The 18,443-nt window shown below is 34.4% G+C and overlaps 1 protein-coding gene and 1 long non-coding RNA gene across 3 annotated transcripts in view; one reads left to right on the forward strand and one right to left on the reverse strand.

The window, feature by feature from the left end:
- LOC143195138 (uncharacterized) overlaps positions 1 to 15,268 on the forward strand; it is a 110,336-nt gene extending 95,068 nt beyond the window's left edge. The window contains exon 2 of the long non-coding RNA XR_013005478.1: positions 15,190 to 15,268. This is a non-coding gene — a long non-coding RNA (uncharacterized LOC143195138). The remainder of the gene's footprint in view (positions 1 to 15,189) is intronic.
- LOC143195127 (intermembrane lipid transfer protein VPS13A) overlaps positions 1 to 18,443 on the reverse strand; it is a 60,947-nt gene that overhangs the window by 27,414 nt on the left and 15,090 nt on the right. For both annotated transcript variants that reach the window (XM_076402020.1, XM_076402019.1), the window contains exons 12-24: positions 17,801 to 17,951; positions 17,472 to 17,741; positions 17,288 to 17,423; positions 12,827 to 13,063; positions 12,628 to 12,770; positions 12,266 to 12,569; positions 9,727 to 9,903; positions 9,479 to 9,668; positions 4,652 to 4,779; positions 4,272 to 4,586; positions 644 to 846; positions 306 to 477; positions 66 to 250 (exon numbers count right to left, since the gene is read on the reverse strand). In XM_076402020.1, the coding sequence (XP_076258135.1) occupies positions 66 to 250; positions 306 to 477; positions 644 to 846; positions 4,272 to 4,586; positions 4,652 to 4,779; positions 9,479 to 9,668; positions 9,727 to 9,903; positions 12,266 to 12,569; positions 12,628 to 12,770; positions 12,827 to 13,063; positions 17,288 to 17,423; positions 17,472 to 17,741; positions 17,801 to 17,951 (2,611 nt within the window). The remainder of the gene's footprint in view (positions 1 to 65; positions 251 to 305; positions 478 to 643; positions 847 to 4,271; positions 4,587 to 4,651; positions 4,780 to 9,478; positions 9,669 to 9,726; positions 9,904 to 12,265; positions 12,570 to 12,627; positions 12,771 to 12,826; positions 13,064 to 17,287; positions 17,424 to 17,471; positions 17,742 to 17,800; positions 17,952 to 18,443) is intronic.

Genomic DNA, 18,443 nt, shown 5'->3' on the forward strand with positions numbered 1-18,443 from the left:
TACAAAGGTTGTAAGAAGAGGTATTTTATTTTTGGACAGTTATTTAGTTATAATGTATGTCATACCTTTTCTTGTTTGATGTGGTCTCTACTAGGAACAACAATTCTGGTCTATTAACTCGAACTGATACTGTCAAGCTGTTGCTACTTCCTTTTCGTCGTTCAGTCTTCGTTTCTCCCTCATATCCTAAGTTAACGATGCCTAAATCTTGAATATCCTTGGGAATACATTCGAGCACATACAACGCTACCTGCAACAATTTTCAATGAAATCGACAATAGTTGAGAATAAACAAGCAAGCATACTTTTTCACAGAATGGAATTGATAGAGATAAACACATACGTCCCACAATTACATCGATAGAACTGTCTCTGTTTTGGTTTTGATGGAAAGTGACGTCAACTATGGGGGGTTTGTTGATAGTTATGTTGCAGATGTTGTTGCTTCTACCGTCTTCAGCAGGCGAACTTAAAACTCTAGACCCATGAAATAGAAATGATAAAATAAGATTTCCCATATTTGAGTGCTTTTTAGGACTTGAAGATAAATGAGAAGATGATTAATAGTTAAGTTTGTTATCTACATTTAATTGTAGACCAGGTATTTTGCCAACACGGGTAATTTATTAGAAAAAATACTCACGTTTTACTGTGAATATTAACATCAGGGCCAATTTCTTCAATCAAAATTTTGTCAATGGACAGTTTTCCATCGGAGCTTTTATCGGTGTAGACTATCAAGGAGGTATCGATATCGTTTATTTCAAACTTGCACAGTCCGTGATTCAAGTCTCTAATTGGTGAGCTTAGAAGTTCATTGGCGTCAAAAAATAATATAATTTTTACCTAAAACGACATATTGTTGTCTTTATATTTAATGGAGACGATCTTTAAGTCATATAATTATTATAAATACATATACATAATTATAATGATTACCAATTTCAGTATTGCATCATTGATTAAAAATACATGACAGTGTTTAATAAAATCATTTGAATAATATGATAAAGGTAATATAGAGAGTTTCACAGTGATAAAATTTTTTAAAAATAACTTTAAATTAGTTACAGTGTTTTTCCACGAGTTCGCTGCTTATTATTACTCTGATTGAAAATGCCGAAGCCAGACAGAGCAGATTGCCTCTGTAATCAGTTACTTCGAACAGGAACGAGATAATAGAGGTCCCCTCTGGCCAGTAAATTTCGTTAGAGAGGTAAACATTTTTACTGTTAAATATTTATTGGCTGATTAGTTTTTATGGAAAATATCTTTAGTATTTTGCATCTGCACTGAACTAATATGGGCATGGTCATATCTCAAAAAATGAAAATTATAATCTTGTATTCACAAAAAAAGCCTTCATACAAAGCGGGTGACCAGTTAAGATCAGCGTGATGTTAGCTCTAACATCAGATATCAAGTATATGAAAAGTATAAAAACAGTGAATAGTTTTTCAATATAAACGTAATTTAATATAGTTATTACAGAGGAAAATGTTTTTCTGAAAAGTATCGAAGAGGATTAATGGAACTTCCAGACATTGCTTTTAAAAGAACACAATATTTAATAGAATATAATATAATCAAGAAATACTTATTATATTATTTCAATTTGTGTATTTGGTTGGCATCAACCAGATTGTTACTCACTTAAGGAAGATGATAAAATAGTGTTAGATACCAAAAGATAGGAAGGGTTAATAACACCTCCGCTTTGGATGAACTAGATCAGACACATTGAAGTAGAAATTGATAAATGATAGAATCGTTAACAATTGTTAGATACATTAGAAATATCTGATACAGTTATGTGCTATTGTTCAGAATATACAGGAACATTTGGTTAAAATGTGAGGAGAGAAAGAATACTAATAGAATAAAATGTATTAGGGATAATTCACTGGTTAATTTTATCAGTTGGAATGGTGTGCACACGTAGTAACAGAAGAAACAAAAAATACAGTGATATCAAAATGACTTGATAAGGAAATACACCATTGAATGAAACAAGAATTAAACATAAAAAGGTACCAAGCCGGCGATAACATGTTTGCTTCATTGTTTTATTTTGATTAGAATTTTCTTATATATCAAAGACAAAATAAACTAAAAGTCAGTGTTGATGCGGCAACATTGCAATCTTTTGACTTCATAAAATGACGTATGTTCACAAATTCTTTGAATAGACTATACACTGACGCCTTAGATATATATATAGATATATATATATATATATATATATATATATATATATATATATATACATATATATATATATATATATATATATATATATATATATATATATATATATATATATATATATATATATCACAATACAGCTGAGGACTTATAATTCCAACTAGACCCTTGTTCGAAAATAAATCATTTTATGTAAAAGAGTTACAAAAATATAAAATCTGGGTGTGTTTATGTCAGAAGTATCAGACTACTATGTGATAAGTGAGATGCCTAGACGTAAGGATTTTGTTTACGTAAGGGTTTTCTTATTAGAATAGGATTCAACCGGTAGTAGCATTTGTGTTCTCGGTTCAATAAGTCGTCACTTCGTTCCTTGAAATAAAACAGCTTTAAAGTAAAATAAAAGTCTTTGTTTTTAAGGTTTAGAGATTTCTTAACTAGCGTACTTAGTAGCTTTCCTAGTAGCATTTAATTATCCGGAATCAACTTCAAGAAAAGAAGCGTATTATTAAAAAAAGAAGACAGTTTGACGTCGGCAATCGTTCCTCAGTGACTTGAAGTATTCCTAGACACCGTTAAATAGAGCTTGGGAAAAAGTATCGTAGCTGAAGATGTAAGATCACAAAAGTAGATTGAAGGTGCTCAAAGTTTTTGAACCGAACACCCAGGTTTTGAAAAAATCAATTATCAATAAATAGTCATAGTTGATCAGAATGTAAGACCACTAAGAATGGACTGAATTTGGTGTAAATTAGCATAGTCTACTGGAATTTGGCCATACACTACTGGCTTGTAGTTTAAGGTGTAAGGCCATCAAAAATGGATTATAATAGCTCATTTGTTCAGTCGTAGAGTATTGGAATTTGGAGTAACCAAAGCCATTTAGTATAGATTATATCATGAAAATTTGACTAAAAATGGTGCTATTTGGAAGATTATTAAAGGCAAACTGGCCAAAAAAAAAGGCGATACACACAAGTAATTTAAGTATAATAGTAAGCTGTACAGATGGGACAACGACCACGTAGATACCTTTGGTTGTTTCTTCAGATCAGAGGTGTTATATAACATGATTAATACTCCATTGGATATTCTAAGATAAGTCGAGAGTTCTTTTCGTAAAATAAAGTAGTTTCAATTTAAATTAAAAGGTCTTGTTATAAACGATAGTATTGCTCTGTAAAATATATAACATTTCGGTCTCTCTTTATTATTAATTTTATAGCATTATATAAATTTATGGTTAAATTATGTCTTTGACATTTCAGAAAGAACATTCGATCGTGTCGATATTCAATAATATATTACACAATCTGTATAGAAACTAATTTTCACAATAAATAGATAGCATTTTTTATTTTTATTTGTTTCAAATGATGCTATATTGACAAAAATTAGATTTTTTTGACGATAGATTAAAGATAAGCTCAAAATGTGTTTTAAACGATTTTAGGACTGCAGTTCAAAATTAGTAGAAATGGGCCAATAATTTAAATTGTATCCATTGAAATTGTAAAATTTTAGGATTAGACCGAACCAAATTACACCTACATGTGATTGTTTATATTCAAATAACGTGCCACTATTTGGTGTAAATTTAGGACTGGAGACACCATTGAGCCTTAGTTTTTTGAATATTAGGTTGATTTATACACAATCTAATTTATTTTAATTAATTGGATAATACTCATCTAAATGGCATGTGGTTTCAACAAAACCAACAAATCAAAACAGTGCCACATCAGACCGCGAAACAATTTATTTATTATATAGTACATTTTCTGGTTGTGTACCTTTTTGTTTTGGTGATCAGAATTGCTTTTCTATGATATTTTTTATATGATATGATAAGTTTTGCATAATCAGAATATAGTCACATTTATACAAAGAGTAAATGGAATAAGTCGTGGAGGACATTCTTCTGACGTGATAAATCTTATCATTTGTAGTTTATGATTTAATAAAAATACAATTTTAAGAACTTGCGTAAACTTTGAAATACTTTACATGGGCAAAACGGATACTGAAACTGGCTAAAATACTACTTATAACATGTATATCTATACCTCATCAATTTTACACTTCCCCACCAGAAATTTTTGTTTGGGCTCACAGAAGAAGGCTTCCAGTTCTCGTACGTTGTCGTCTTGTTCGAAAATTTCAGCTATGGGCGATTTTATTTGTTCAGGTAACAGATCGATTATTTTGGCCTCCCCTATGTTGTCTGTGTAGATGGCCATGATCATGGCCAGGTCTTTTTGGCCTAGAGTCACCTCGATTTTCTCCAAAATAGAGTCGACCTCCCACGTCTTCTGGGATGTTTTTAAATTTGTTACTTTTTTCACGTCCATTTTCAAACAAGTGGGTTCAATCAGGGTCTCCTGTGGAAAATGCATTTATAAATAAATGAATATCTGTATGTTTATGGATATGTTGGATGTTTTACCTGCATTTCTAGAGCTGACGTAAGACCCACTACCCCTCGTGTTATTGTCACTTCTTTGAGTTTTATGAGAATGTTCTCAACGACATCATTCTCCGATTCCTTGAAGAAGTTTTCAATTGTAAGTTTACCTAGAACAAAAATAAAAAGAAAGCCATATTAAAACTAGTTTCCTTGTTATAAGTTGTGTGAAAAAAATGCGTTAAGTTTTTAATGATAAATAATTCTGAACCCTTTTATCCATAAAAATAATTTTGATTTATACAGCTCATAAATAAAGAAAATTTAATAAACTAGTTTTAGCAAGTTTGTTGAATAACACAATTACTTAAAGAATAATGGTGTACGAGAAATATTATTCAAAAATAATGTTTATTCTACCAAAAAATTATTAATTTTTACGTTCGGCCATAAGTGAAGGAATTTGATGATAATTAAAAGTATGATAATAATTATAAAAGAACAGGATTCAAATTTGTTTTAGGTTTGTAACACTGTGTAAATAAATATTTACTTGCGTGTTTATAGGCCATATTTAGTCTAACATAGTATTCGAATTGATTCCATATATTTTCAATGGATTTAAATTTTGGCTTTATAGTGGCCATGCCACTACGAAATGTTTTTCTCGCCTACTTATTCTGTCTCTTGTTACATCAGTATGTTAAGGTTGATTGTCACTCAAAAAGTGAGTTATCTTCAGCATTTTAACATTGTTTTCTTATGACTCTTGGAAACATTAAGCCAATAATTTATTAACTCTATATTACTCTAGTTCTGTGGTTATTCATAATCCCAACTTACGTACAGCATCATTTCTATTACAGTATCAGTTCTATTTTGAATTCAGGCGAAAACACATTTTTCATATCCTTACTTCATATTACTTATTTCTAATATCTAATCTATATATCTAATTGGTCTTGGCCTTTAATTCTCTTGAACCAAAAACAAGGATTCCAGTTGATAAAACAATCGAATTTGGATATAAACATCGTACAAATGGAGCTTTTGGGCTCAAAATTGGTCATGTTTATTCACTTAGGTAGATGTACGTTACGTTGTGGTCTAACTTTCAAATTTACTGTCAGGGGATTGTGGACAAATTTTTGGCTTTGACACATAAAATTCCCGTTCACTATTTTGAGTTATCGTTTACCTGGGACCGTCTTTTGTAAAATGGTGGCTTTTGATTTGCACCCTTATTAATATTTCATATGTGCTAGTCTCTTTAGCTTCAGCTTCATAATATATCATTTGACGAATTATCAGTTAATTTACGGCATCATTGCTTTCTAGTACCACTCTGGGCGGCTACCACACTTAACTCGCCATATGATTGTCATCACTACGTTTCACGAGTTTATTTAATTTTTCGTTTAGATACAATTTTTAGACTACTTCGAAACATCACAAATCACGCCTAATTATCATCGGAATGTCTATTGTAAATGTCAGATCACTTAATGTCGCCGTGATTGTAAATGGCGTTCCATGTTTGAATTAAAATTTAAAAAAGTGTCTTTGCAGATAAATATCTATATCATTTTGTTCAATAAATATCTGAAGATGAAGTACCATTGAGACTGAATAAAATTAATTTTATTTGAGGTTCATTTCGATTATGCTCTGTAATGAAACGGCTTTATTCGAAATAATTACTAAAGTTGAAGATAAGGAACAGACCCAAAAAGTTTGAAGATGAAAATTAAGAATTACTGTACGACTATTACTGCAGTTTTGAAAAATGAAATCTGTCAATTTCAATTTTGATTTGCGTCCAAAAGACAAAAACTTAGTTATATCATTTGAGGGATATTCAATTCCTCAAAAGAGTCAGCGAAATATCTCAGTATCCATCTCGATTGTAGGTTGAAATGGTGGATAAAAGCTGAGCAGATTAGATTAAATATTATTGTAAATAAATGTACTAGAAAATGTATTAAATATATGGAGATACTCCCAAGTTGATAAGCAAATATGGCGTTGCACTAAGACATCAAACCGACTAGTAATATAACGCTGGCCAAACAATGATATATAACTATCGAAAAATTGCAAAATGATCTTGAAATCAAATGGATATACAAAATTGTCTATATATATATATCACCCTAAAGCATGAAAGACAGTTACTAAATCACAGCAACGAAGTAACAATACAACTAATAAACTAGAAACTATAACAGCTCAGAAAAATATGTATTTATTATATTTTATTAAATATTCAACGAATAACCATCCAAATATAATTGTAGGTTTAGATGCCGAAGACGTTGTGACATTGTGGTGCTGGTTTACTCAGCGAATTATTAATTCCTCATATTTACTTTATTTTTAACTTCGTAGTTTTTAACTTAGTAGTTAATAAACTTCATTGACATAGGTTCCCTCATAGTTTTCTGGTGGACCTAATGTGCAGGTTATTTTGATTGTTATTTGGGTTCTAGTTTAGTTCTTAATTCTCAGCGTGGTTTCAAATTCAATCCAAACATTTATTTATTTAAATACATTTGGTAAAGGATATTGAAGAAATTCTCCTGATTTTGATGTACCTACTCATAAACACCTCATCAAGTTATTATATTGTCGGCTTGGTTGGGGCAGTGGTAAGGACGACAGGACGGTCTACCTACTGTTGCGATAGTCGCGAGTTCGTAAATTTATGTGATATTATTTGTGATTGTCCTAGGTAAGAATCTAAAATTCGACAAGGAAAATGATGTCAGTCACGCCAGTAACCAGGCTGGTTAAGACCGGATGCCTTCTGGGATGATTTCTAAGTTGGTCACTCGGCAGTCGGTAGGCTTAATGCCGAGGACCGTGGTTAAACAGTAGGTCGGTCCAGTTCAGATAAACCCTCTTTTGCAAAAACGAGACTTAAACTGAACTGAAAATATATTAAAAAATATTATATTATTGCTTTCTGAGTGCAAAATATAAAATAATGTTTCAATTTTAATACTTTATAATTATTGTTCAATTTATTAGTTATTGAGCAATTTATTATGAGAAATTGGTACTATACTGTGATCAGTAAAATTGTTAAAATTGTAATTTGATATAACTAGATAACGCGTAGCAAACAAGAAGATTGTATAAGTAGTACTACAGAACAATAGTAATACATTAAGATGGTACTTAGCGTATCTAATGTAATAAACTAAATACTCCTCAATTAGTGGAGTTAATTTGGTGTATTATAAATTACTCAAATTGAATAAAGATTGCTGCCGACTACAATTGATATGTTTAAATATAAAATTGAAGGAATGCCCTTATAAAAGCAAAGAAATGATAAAGTGATATTACAACATGACAATGTTTAGCCATGTGCTGAAAAGCATATGAAAAAACTGAAAAAATGGTAATTTTTATTGTAAGTAGTGTCAATATTTTTAATGACATGATTGTATTTATTACATATATATATATATATATATATATATATATATATATATATAACATATATATATATATATATATATATATATATATATATATATATATATTTCTTCTGATTCTTTGGAACTGGGTAGTATATAACAGGTCAATTGAAAAGTCCCCGGTCTGTCACATAGATGGCGCTACTAGAATTAAATCCATATGTTTTTTAGTTAGTTCTAACCCTCAAAAGATGCGTGTAACAACAGCTGTCGGATCATTAGTTTGTGAATTATAGCGTTTGGAGTGAAGCAACTTTTGTTATTGTGAAAAAAAAATTGATAAAAACGAATTTCGCGTGTTGATAAAATAATGTCTTTTGAAGGGAAAACATACAGTTGAAGAAAAAACTTGGCTTGATGCCGAGTTTCCGGACACTGTCCCAAGAAAATCAACCATCAAGGATTGGTATGCTAAGTTTAGACGTAGTGAAATGAGCACCGAAGACGGTGAAGCGCAGTGGACGCCCAAAAGAGAAAAAAATCCACAAAATGATTTTGAATGACAGTAAATTGAAATTGAACGAAATAGCAGACACTCAAAAGATATCAACTGAACGTGTACATCAATCATTCACGAATATTTGGGTATGAGAAAGCTCTGTGCAAAGTGGGTGCCGCGCGAGCTCACTTTTGAGCAAAAACAATGACGAGTTGATGATTCGGAGCAGAGTTTGAAGATGATCAAGCGTAATAAATCCGAGTTTTTGCGTCGATATATAACAATGGATGAAACATGGCTCCATCATTTCACTCTGAAGTTCAATCGACAGTCATCCGAGTGGACTGCACACGATGAATCCGCTCCAAAGTGTGGGAAAACGCAACAGTCGGCTGGCAAGGTTATGGCGTCTGTATTTTGGGATGCGCATGGAATAATTTTCATTGAATACCTTGAAAAAGGAAGAATCATCAACAGCGACTATTACATAGCGTTATTGGACCGTTTGAAGGTCAAAATCGCCGCAAAATGGCTCCATTTGAAGAAAAAGAAAGTGCTGCTTCACCAAGACCGTGTCAAAAATCCATGAATTGGGCTTCAAATTGCTTCCTCATCCACTGTATCCTCCAGATCTGGCCTCTAGCGACTATTTCCTGTTCTCAGATCTCAAAGTAATGATCGCTGGGTAGAAATGTTCGTCCAATCAAGAGGTGATCGTCGAAAGTGAGGTCTATTTTGAAGCAAAGGAGAAATCGTACTACAAAAATGGTATCAAAAAATTGGAGGGTCGCTATAATCAGTGTATCACCCCGGAAGGGAATTGTGGTTTACTATGGTAGGCCGGAGACTTTTCAATTGACCTGTTAGTAGCAGTATAGAACTTTTTTGTTAGAAAAACATGGTCAGTGAAAGCAAAAAACATATTTAAATTTAAAGAATGAGTACCTGTGTCAATTACCATCACATTTGGAGACGATGATTTTTGAGGTATAAGCAAAACAGGACCACAAACATTAATAGCCAGACTTATTTTCGTTTTATTCTTCAGAGTATCGGTGGCAGATTTGATGGCCGATCTTATGAATTTCACGTACTTCTCCACATAATCCATCGCTTCTAAATCAATGATGAATCTCTGAAATGAGCGAAAAATTTCGTACACTTTTCCTTAAGAATAAATTGAAGCAAGATACCTGTAGCTGCACCATTAATTTGTATAGAAATATACAGTGGATGCGACCTAGTTCGAACTTAAAGTTACCATCGAATGATTCTCCATAGGTTTTATCCATCATGTCGTTGGTTTTGATGTGGGTTGCATTTCTCACATATTTGACTTCAAAAACTTTATCTTCATCAGTGTAAAGTACCTGTTGAAAGAAAACATATAATGTTTTTATTGTGGTTTTATAAATATTATGAAATTAACGATATATTATTAAGTTTTTCCTAATAAGTCCTAACACATTATTCCATTTAATGCTTGTATATATTTTAAACTCCAATATTTATTGATAAAAATGCGAAGTATTAATGTAAATATTTATTAAATAACCTAACTAACCGTTAAATTTGAGGGTTTTGTGTTTTGTGAAATTGCCAAAAGAGTTCGAAGAGAATGAATTACAAGACTTATCAAACAAAAACATAGTTCAAACCTTGAAAGAGCTTTCATACAGCTTGGCAGTTAATAAATCAATTGAGTCCAGATGCTTACATGCGGTGGAAAATATCCAAAAGTAGGAAAAATAATTACCACACGAATTCACTGAAAGTTTTCGGATGGTTTCAACATTATGGTTTCATTGATTGTCAGGAGTCGACGTTGGACTTTTACATAGTAAAGACGTGTTTGGAGAGACGGTAATCTGTGTCACAAATGCGGCGTTAAAAAAGTCTAATAATAAGATTTTATAGACTGGTAAAAAAGTAAAAGTGCGATCCGAAAAAAGGTCAGTACAGTAGAAAATAAATGCAAAATGCCATAAAAGGTTAAGGGTCGAAAACTCAACATCTGGACCACAAATGCAGAGTAGGATAATTTGAAACATAAAAATAACCGTATTATTTCAACAATACGTAAAAAAATATATGGAGAAGAACATTGCACAAAAAGCGGATAAAATGGAAATATCGACATCAGGCATATCACATATTGCAGTTTTGAATCTAGAGAACACAACTAGAACCCAGAACGAACAGGCACTCTACAATTCGTGGATGAACGAAAAGTCGGCGCGAGAAAGTCCTGAAATTGCATTAACCAATATGCAAAAACAAATAAATGCCCTTCAGCTACAATTAAATAAACAAAGTTGCGAGGGCATGGAAAAAACAACGATAAACCACCAAGCCAACAAAGCAGTCCAATTCCTCCAATTCTAACATATGAAACAGATGAAGAAGAACTGCAGAAAGAAGTAGGCTGGACAACGGTTAAAAATAAAAAAGAAAAGCAAATAATTTCCCAGGATCCTCACCACAGCAAATAAAAATAAAACAAAACAATGAACAGAATAAAGTAGTAATGTATAACGTTAGTAATGTTATCGACTTTGACTTGCTTTACGAAACACTGAAGTCCAACTATATAGCAAAAGCAACGGTACTAAACATTGGACAAATAAAAATGAACGCCGAATGTCGTACAACAACATTCACAAAAATAATAGATTGCTTAGAGTTGCTGAAACTGCATTGGCACTCTTATGAAGACAAGCAAACCAAAGACATCAAATTTATGGCAAGAGAGTTTCCATCAACAGTTAAAAGTGAAAAAATTATCGCAGAACTAAACCTAAATGGGCTTAAATGCTTAAATGCGACAAATATTTAAAAAAAAGAAAAGACCAAAAATAACAAAGGAGACATTTTAGTCCACAAGAAGCCATTACCTGTATTTATGTTAGCCTTTGAACATGATAGGGTCTCAAAAACCACTTTTGGTATTAAAAGAATTTTAGGGGTCAAAATAAAAATCGAACCTCTAAAAAAATCGATGTTAATAACACAATGTAAAAGATGCCAATTACAATGTGCAAAATGTTTAGGTAAACATATCACCACAGAGTGTAGAAAACCGAAAGAAGCTAAGCCGAAATGTGCAAATTGTAATCAAGCGCATCCGGCAAGTTATAGAGGATGTGTAGTTGCTAAAACACTACAAGAGAGGAGAAATAGAGTAGCTCCTCAAGTTAAACCTCAAGAAACAACGAGTGAAAAGAGACAACCGAAAAAATAAAACAAAGTTATTGATGAAATGACTTATGCCCAAGGTATCAGTCAAAATATCCAAAGAGACACAAAGAAAGATGAAGTAACCACCAACGAATTACTACTTAAACTAATAGGAAAACTGGACAGACAAGAAAAAATGATCGAATATTTTTCCGAAAGGATTGAAAAACTAGAATTGAAAAACATTAGGCCAGTGGCCCCAAAAATCCGAAATGGCAAATAAATATATCTGAATAGCAATTTGGAATGCTAAAGGAATCCAGCAACATCACGTTACTCTACAACTATTCCTACATATGCGAGAAATAGATATTTTCCTAATATCAGAAACCCATTTTATTTGTAATTTTCAATTTGACCAATCACCATGAATCACAAAACTATTAACATCAGGATCTCCCATTTGCTTGATGAAGCTTATGCGGATTTGTCAAAAAGTACTCAGAAGAAATGAAGGAATAGATAATGATAAGGGAAATTAAGGTATATACTTACTTTCGAATATAAAGTTAACTGTGACATATGATCGACGTTGATGCTACTTAGGTAACTTCTAAAAACGAACCGTTCATTAGCACGGAACAAGAAGTCCACTTCCAGGCCTGATAGGTGCACATTAACCAGATCGAAGTCCGAATCGCAAACTGTTACATTCAGGTCGCTCATCCGCGCTGAATGGGAGAACTTGACTGAACCCGGAGGCACTGGAACACTGCTTGGTGTATGGAAGGTGCTGTCCATCTTCTGTATGAAGCTCTTCACCAAGTGTTTTAAATATTGAGACGTTAGCTTTGTGATTCTATAAGAAAATAAGTTTTGCTTCAAAATTATGAAGCAATCTTGGTAAAGGCACTTACTTATTGGTCAGGTATTTCGAGTATTTGATAAAAGTGTGAAAGGCCTCTTGATGAAGTAATAGGTGGATGGTGCCAAAATTTGCAACTAGGGATGTTTCCACTCCGTGAAAATGGCTCCAAAAGTCTGGACATTTCGCACTGACCTGGAGAAAACTCATTGTAAGTCAATTATACTGATCCATATCTTAATTAATCCAACCTTTCTGTATAAAATTGTGACGACGTCTACATTGTTAGGCAGCGGAGTGAAAATGAGATCCAAGTACTGTCCGCTGGGAGTAGTATGTAGTTTATCTGTTAACAAGATGCTATGAATGGACATTTGATAAGCTGGTCCATAAGTCATGAACGCCATATCCATGGTGTAGTGTCCAATCCTGAGGGTGAGGTATTGTCTATCAGTGCTATCGCTGGATTTGGAGAATACTATAGTAAACTGGAAGAATAATTATTGATTACATTAAATAGCTGATTCATTGTTGAATAGTATAAATGGCAACATGTCTTGCTAATAACAACTAACAAACGCCATCTACCATCATTGTAAGAATTTAAAGATAATCTATAGTAATATTTACTATATTACTACGATTACTACTATCTCGCAAATCCCTGACAATAACCATAGCCACTTCGTCGACTATCGCTGAATTAAACATCCTCGTTTGCTCACCAGCACTGGCTATATGTTTTATTTATTTTTATATATTTTTTAAAGTTGATTGATATGCAAATTTTCTCCGACAATATCAATAGCCTTGGTCGATTTTCGGTGAATTAAAGCTGCTCGCTTGCTAACAGCCAGCTGTTTTGACAGGTCTGATGACGATATTATGACTGTCGGATGACATCCGATCCAATGCTATTTTAACATTTTGACTAAATCGTCATTCTAATGAAGAAACGTTTGTAGTTCTTGGACAATAGTTCGCTTCACTGTTGGCTTGTGAGCACAAAGCCTATACATTTCCGTATATGTATTGACTTGAGTGGTTACAGCGCTTAGCAAGTGACACATTTGATATTGTGTCTGTAATTCTTAAGATTTCTAAGATTAATTTTAAGAACTTCTTGTCTGAATGATTGAATAACATTGTGGTTTAAAGTTTCGCTAATCCATTAAAAAGTAGGGAACTAATAAACCACGAAATCTAAACAAAAACTGATAGAATACGATTCAATAGTACTATTAGGACATACCTCTATCATACTTTAATCAGTATTCAACATTTTCGATCACAAAATTAAAATTTCCGAACGCACTCATAAATATTCACAACCAACGAAAATGTCAGCCGGTTTGTTTGGCGCAGTGGTCAAGGCGATGGGGTGGTCCTCCTGTTGTTGCGATAGTCGCGATTTCGAATCCTGCTGTCTGCCCCACATTTACGTTTGTGATTGTTTAACATTTGTGATTGTTCTTAGAACAAGAGTGTAAAGTTCGATAAGGAAAATGGTCCCAGTCACGCTAGAAACAAGGTTGAGTAAGACCAGATGTCTTCTGGGATGATCTACAAGTTGGTTACTCGCCAGTCGGTAGATTTAATTCCGAGGACCGTGGTTCGGGGCCCAGGTTAAACAGTAGGTCCAGTCCAGATAAACCCTAGTTGTTAAAAGGGAGACTCTAAAATATTACTTAAAAAAAAAGGAAAATGTTGACCGTTTGTGACAGTGAAATTAGTTATAACAGGAACAGCGATATACAGATCATAAAAATTGCTGTTTTTATTTTTTTTCCCAATTATTCCATATTTCCTCATCATGTAAACCTTACTTGGTGCATATATATTTCAAAACCAAAATTAGCCAATCCGGTCCAGCCATTCTGGTAAAATTTGATTCATATGTTAAACGATATTTGACTTGCTCTTCTAGTTACTTGAAGCTTATATTTTGCAATAAACAATGGAATTACTGTATTATCAAAAGTTCAATAATATATGGCGTTATGAATCATACAAATGAAACTTTAATAAGCTCGCAAAAAAACAAACCGAGAAGAGCAGGCAGGATTTACACCGAATTGCTGTTGTATTGATCAGGTTTCCGTTTTTCACCAGTTTAGGGAGGAAATTATTAGATGCAGAAACTCACTTAGGTCAGTATCGGGAACTGAACATCTTCATACAAATTGTGTGCGAGTACGAAAGAAAATACGCGTGAGTGCGAAACAGTGGTGTGGAGTGGGGTACACTTGCCTATATGAGTTTTAAGTCCGAATATTTGTCTTTAATATTTTTTTTTTGTTCTGGCCTAAAAACCAGGCGGTGGAATGCATGACGCATACCTGGTCGCGGAGACTTGCCCTGGAGTGACAAGTTGGACCGAGTTATGTGGGACTGCCTCTGGGCTTACCAATACACTAAACCGAAACCGCCTCACAGTTGACCCCTGTGGATCACTACTGCTACTGCATTAAATTTGGGGATATGGCACCCGCTGATCGGGCAGCCGTTATTGGGCACGAGAGCCCGGCGATTCTATTGATTCGCGAACCTGAGTTAACACACAACTGGGTACTGTTGTATGGGGGCAAAAGTTATGACTGTAGCGACGGATGAGGTCGTTTCAGCCTGGAAAAGGGGGAGAGCTTAGCGGTGACGCGGTGCTAAGCTCCCAGCATGTCGACCAGCTCGCGAACAAGCGCGTTTTCAGAAGAACTTGAGCTGAGTTGTTGTTTGTGGAATGATTGAGATATGAAGTGCTTGATTTCTGGAGTGTCAGTTTCCCTATGGATTTGATTATTTCTGACAAACCATGGAGCGTTTAATATTCTCCTGAGGAGCTTATTTTGGAAAACTTGAAGCCGTTTGACCTGGTTGGGTGTAACAAACTTGAAGTAGACATTAGATCCGTAGAGGAGTACGGACCGAATTAACATCTTGTAAAATAAGCATTTGATGGAGATGGGAAGCCTGCTAGAAGGGCAGATCAGAGGAGATAGCAGGTTTGCTATCCCCGAACCTTTTTGGATTGCTTTCTGGATTTGGGAATGCCAACCGAACCGCCGGTCGAAGTGAAGGCCTAGGTACGTGACGTTATCCAGCCATGGAATTATTGCGGTGTCGATCTTAAGTTGCGAGACGCGCAGTGCGTAACGCTTCTTGTGGAAAATGATGGCCTGGGTTTTCAGGGGGTTGATTTGCAACCTCCAGAATTTGAACCACTTGACCGCATGATCGAGCTGCTTCTGTAAACGCTCATGAATTGTAACTTCGAACCTGGCGGCCGTGAAGAAAGCAGTGTCGTCAGCGTAAAAGGCGACGTCAATATGCTCTTTTCTCGGCATATCTGAAATAAAGAGATTAAATAAGGCTGGGGCCAGCGGGGAACCTTGAGGTACGCCAGCATCGATTTGTTTACGACTGGAAAGTGACGCCCTGATCTTGACCTGGAAAGATCTGTCCGAGAGATAGGACTTGATGAGAGCGGTTAGGTCTTCTGGGAGGCCTAACCGCACGCACTTTGCGAACAATCCGTCGTGCCAGACCTTGTCGAAGGCTTTGGTTAGGTCCAGAAGAACTGCTCCAAGCTTTTTACGTTGGTCAAGAGCATGATGGATGTGTGCAGCCAGACGGGAAGCTTGATGGACGGATGAGTGGTGAGCGCGAAAGCCGAATTGTTCATCTGGAATGATGTTGTTTTCCTTTGTGAAAGAGTTGAGAGCGTAGAGTATTGCCCTCTCGGCAAGCTTCGAAATGGCGCTGAGAAGGCTGATAGGCCTGTAATCAGATGGAGATGATTTTGCTCCTTTCTTGGGTATAACCGCTATATGTGCGTGTTTCCAAGACGCCGGGAAGTGTTGCAGTCTCATGATGGAGTTAATAATGTTTGCCAGTTCTGCGAGTTGCTTATGCGGGAGCTTTTTTAACTGGGTAATTGATATTCCATCGAAACCTGGAGATTTTTTGGTTTGAAGTTTGCCGATCATAGTCTGTAGAGACTTTGTGTCTTTAATATATAGATCAATAGAGAAATACACACTAGAATACAGATGAACAAAGTTCCTTTTTTTTTCGATTATTCGATAAGGTATTTTATTGTAAAACCTTATAAACTGGTCTGACGATGAATTTAGAAAAGGTTATTAGTTCGATTTTATGTGACATGAGTGACTTTGAAAGTTTTCTTGAACTTGTTTTCTTAAGAAGTTTCCTTCATGCAGTATGTTTATCGCAGAATTGGCTCGTTAACGCGATACGGTACTGCATATTCTAAAAAATCGGTCTGTTTGGTGGCTGGTGATGTTCTGTGACGAGTGATGGGTTTATTGTATAACAGTCTGGTTTATATCAGACTAGAATTAAGTATGGCCTGTATATTGGAGGTCAGTCGTTCCAATAGGTTGCAATTTTTGTTTTTGTTTTTAAATACTACACTTTTTATAATTCGTATATCAAACAAAGAATAATATTTTTATAAAGAATAAGTTTGCTAGTAATTCTGTAAAAATCTAGTCGTATATAATAGTTGCAGGCATATTGTAGGTCAATCAAAATTAATTCTTTGGATTTTGATATAATATAGTTAAAATGATTTTTAATTTAAAATTTGTATTTTGTGTATCATGATAAGGCACAATAAAGCAAAAATAAAGTGCAGTTGGAAAAGCTAACATAAATGAGGAAATAATCATTATAATGTAAGTAAATTATTTTACCTCCTTGATAACTAAACCATATAAGTCCTCAATAGTATTTTTGGGCGAAATATTGTCCTCTAATCCCGGTAAATCCACTGTTCGAGCCCAAGCCTCATTCATATTGTTTTTATTGTCTGTTAATTCCATGCTTTTACTAAAATCAGTTTATTTAAACATTTTCAAAGCTAATGATGAATCCTACTTTTTAATTAGTTTTTCTTCTTCTCCGTTCAGCATTTTGTGTTTTCGATATTTGAACGTGTCAGAAATCCGGATGTGTTCTTGTATCCTTTTCAGATTATCAAAATCGTTCTTCTCAGCTATGGCGTCTTGTATGTAGAGATCTGGCTGCATCGCTTCAGTAATAACGTTGATTCTAATCTGGTCAACATTGAAGAATCGTAGTATCAAACCGATTTTCCTTTCTGACACATTTAATTTGAGAGCGTTGAAAAGAATGTTAAACTTTTGTCTGAAATGGGTATCACCTTTATGAAATGGTATAAAATAGAGAATAACTGAAGTTTTTACCTTGGTATTGAGTTCAAGTCTAGAGCTGATAAAGCAAGAACGGCGTTAAAGTTAGATTTGGAAATTAGGTGCATATCGGTATCTTTTTCTTTCCTTGCATCTTTCCATTGGTCATTTTTATCACAGAAAAGCAGTTGCAAGCCAGTGCAATCTGAAAAATAATGTAACAACTGGAATAGTGGAGCTACATTTTAAGCACTATTCTACGAGGATGGTTCAAATATGATCGAGACAAATACTCTGACACGTTTATTTACTATTAAAAAAATTTACAAAAATGTACAGTTTTTCTAGGTATTTCCCCTCACTAGTTACGCATTTTCTCCATCTTTCCAGAAGTTTTTTGATGCCGGTATCGAAGAATTCCTTGGGCTACTCGGACAACCATGTGCTCACGAACGTCGGTGTTGAATCTTTAACCTCCGAGGGCTTCTTTCAGTGGTCCAAACATATGGTAGTCGCAAGATGGTACATCCGTACTGTAGGGGGGGGGGGGTTCCAGTACCTACCACCGTACTTCTGATATTGTATAGAGCATGAGACGCACGGTATAAGGGCGCGCGTTATCCTGGAGAAGAATCGCACTTCGTGCTGGAATGCTCCTCCGGTTCGAGCGATAAGCGGGTTTCACGTATATTTTCAG

Source organism: Rhynchophorus ferrugineus, unplaced genomic scaffold (genome assembly GCF_030347505.1).
Source record: "Rhynchophorus ferrugineus isolate W39M unplaced genomic scaffold, kcgeb_rfMv2 rfM4, whole genome shotgun sequence".
Lineage (NCBI taxonomy): Eukaryota > Metazoa > Arthropoda > Insecta > Coleoptera > Curculionidae > Rhynchophorus > Rhynchophorus ferrugineus.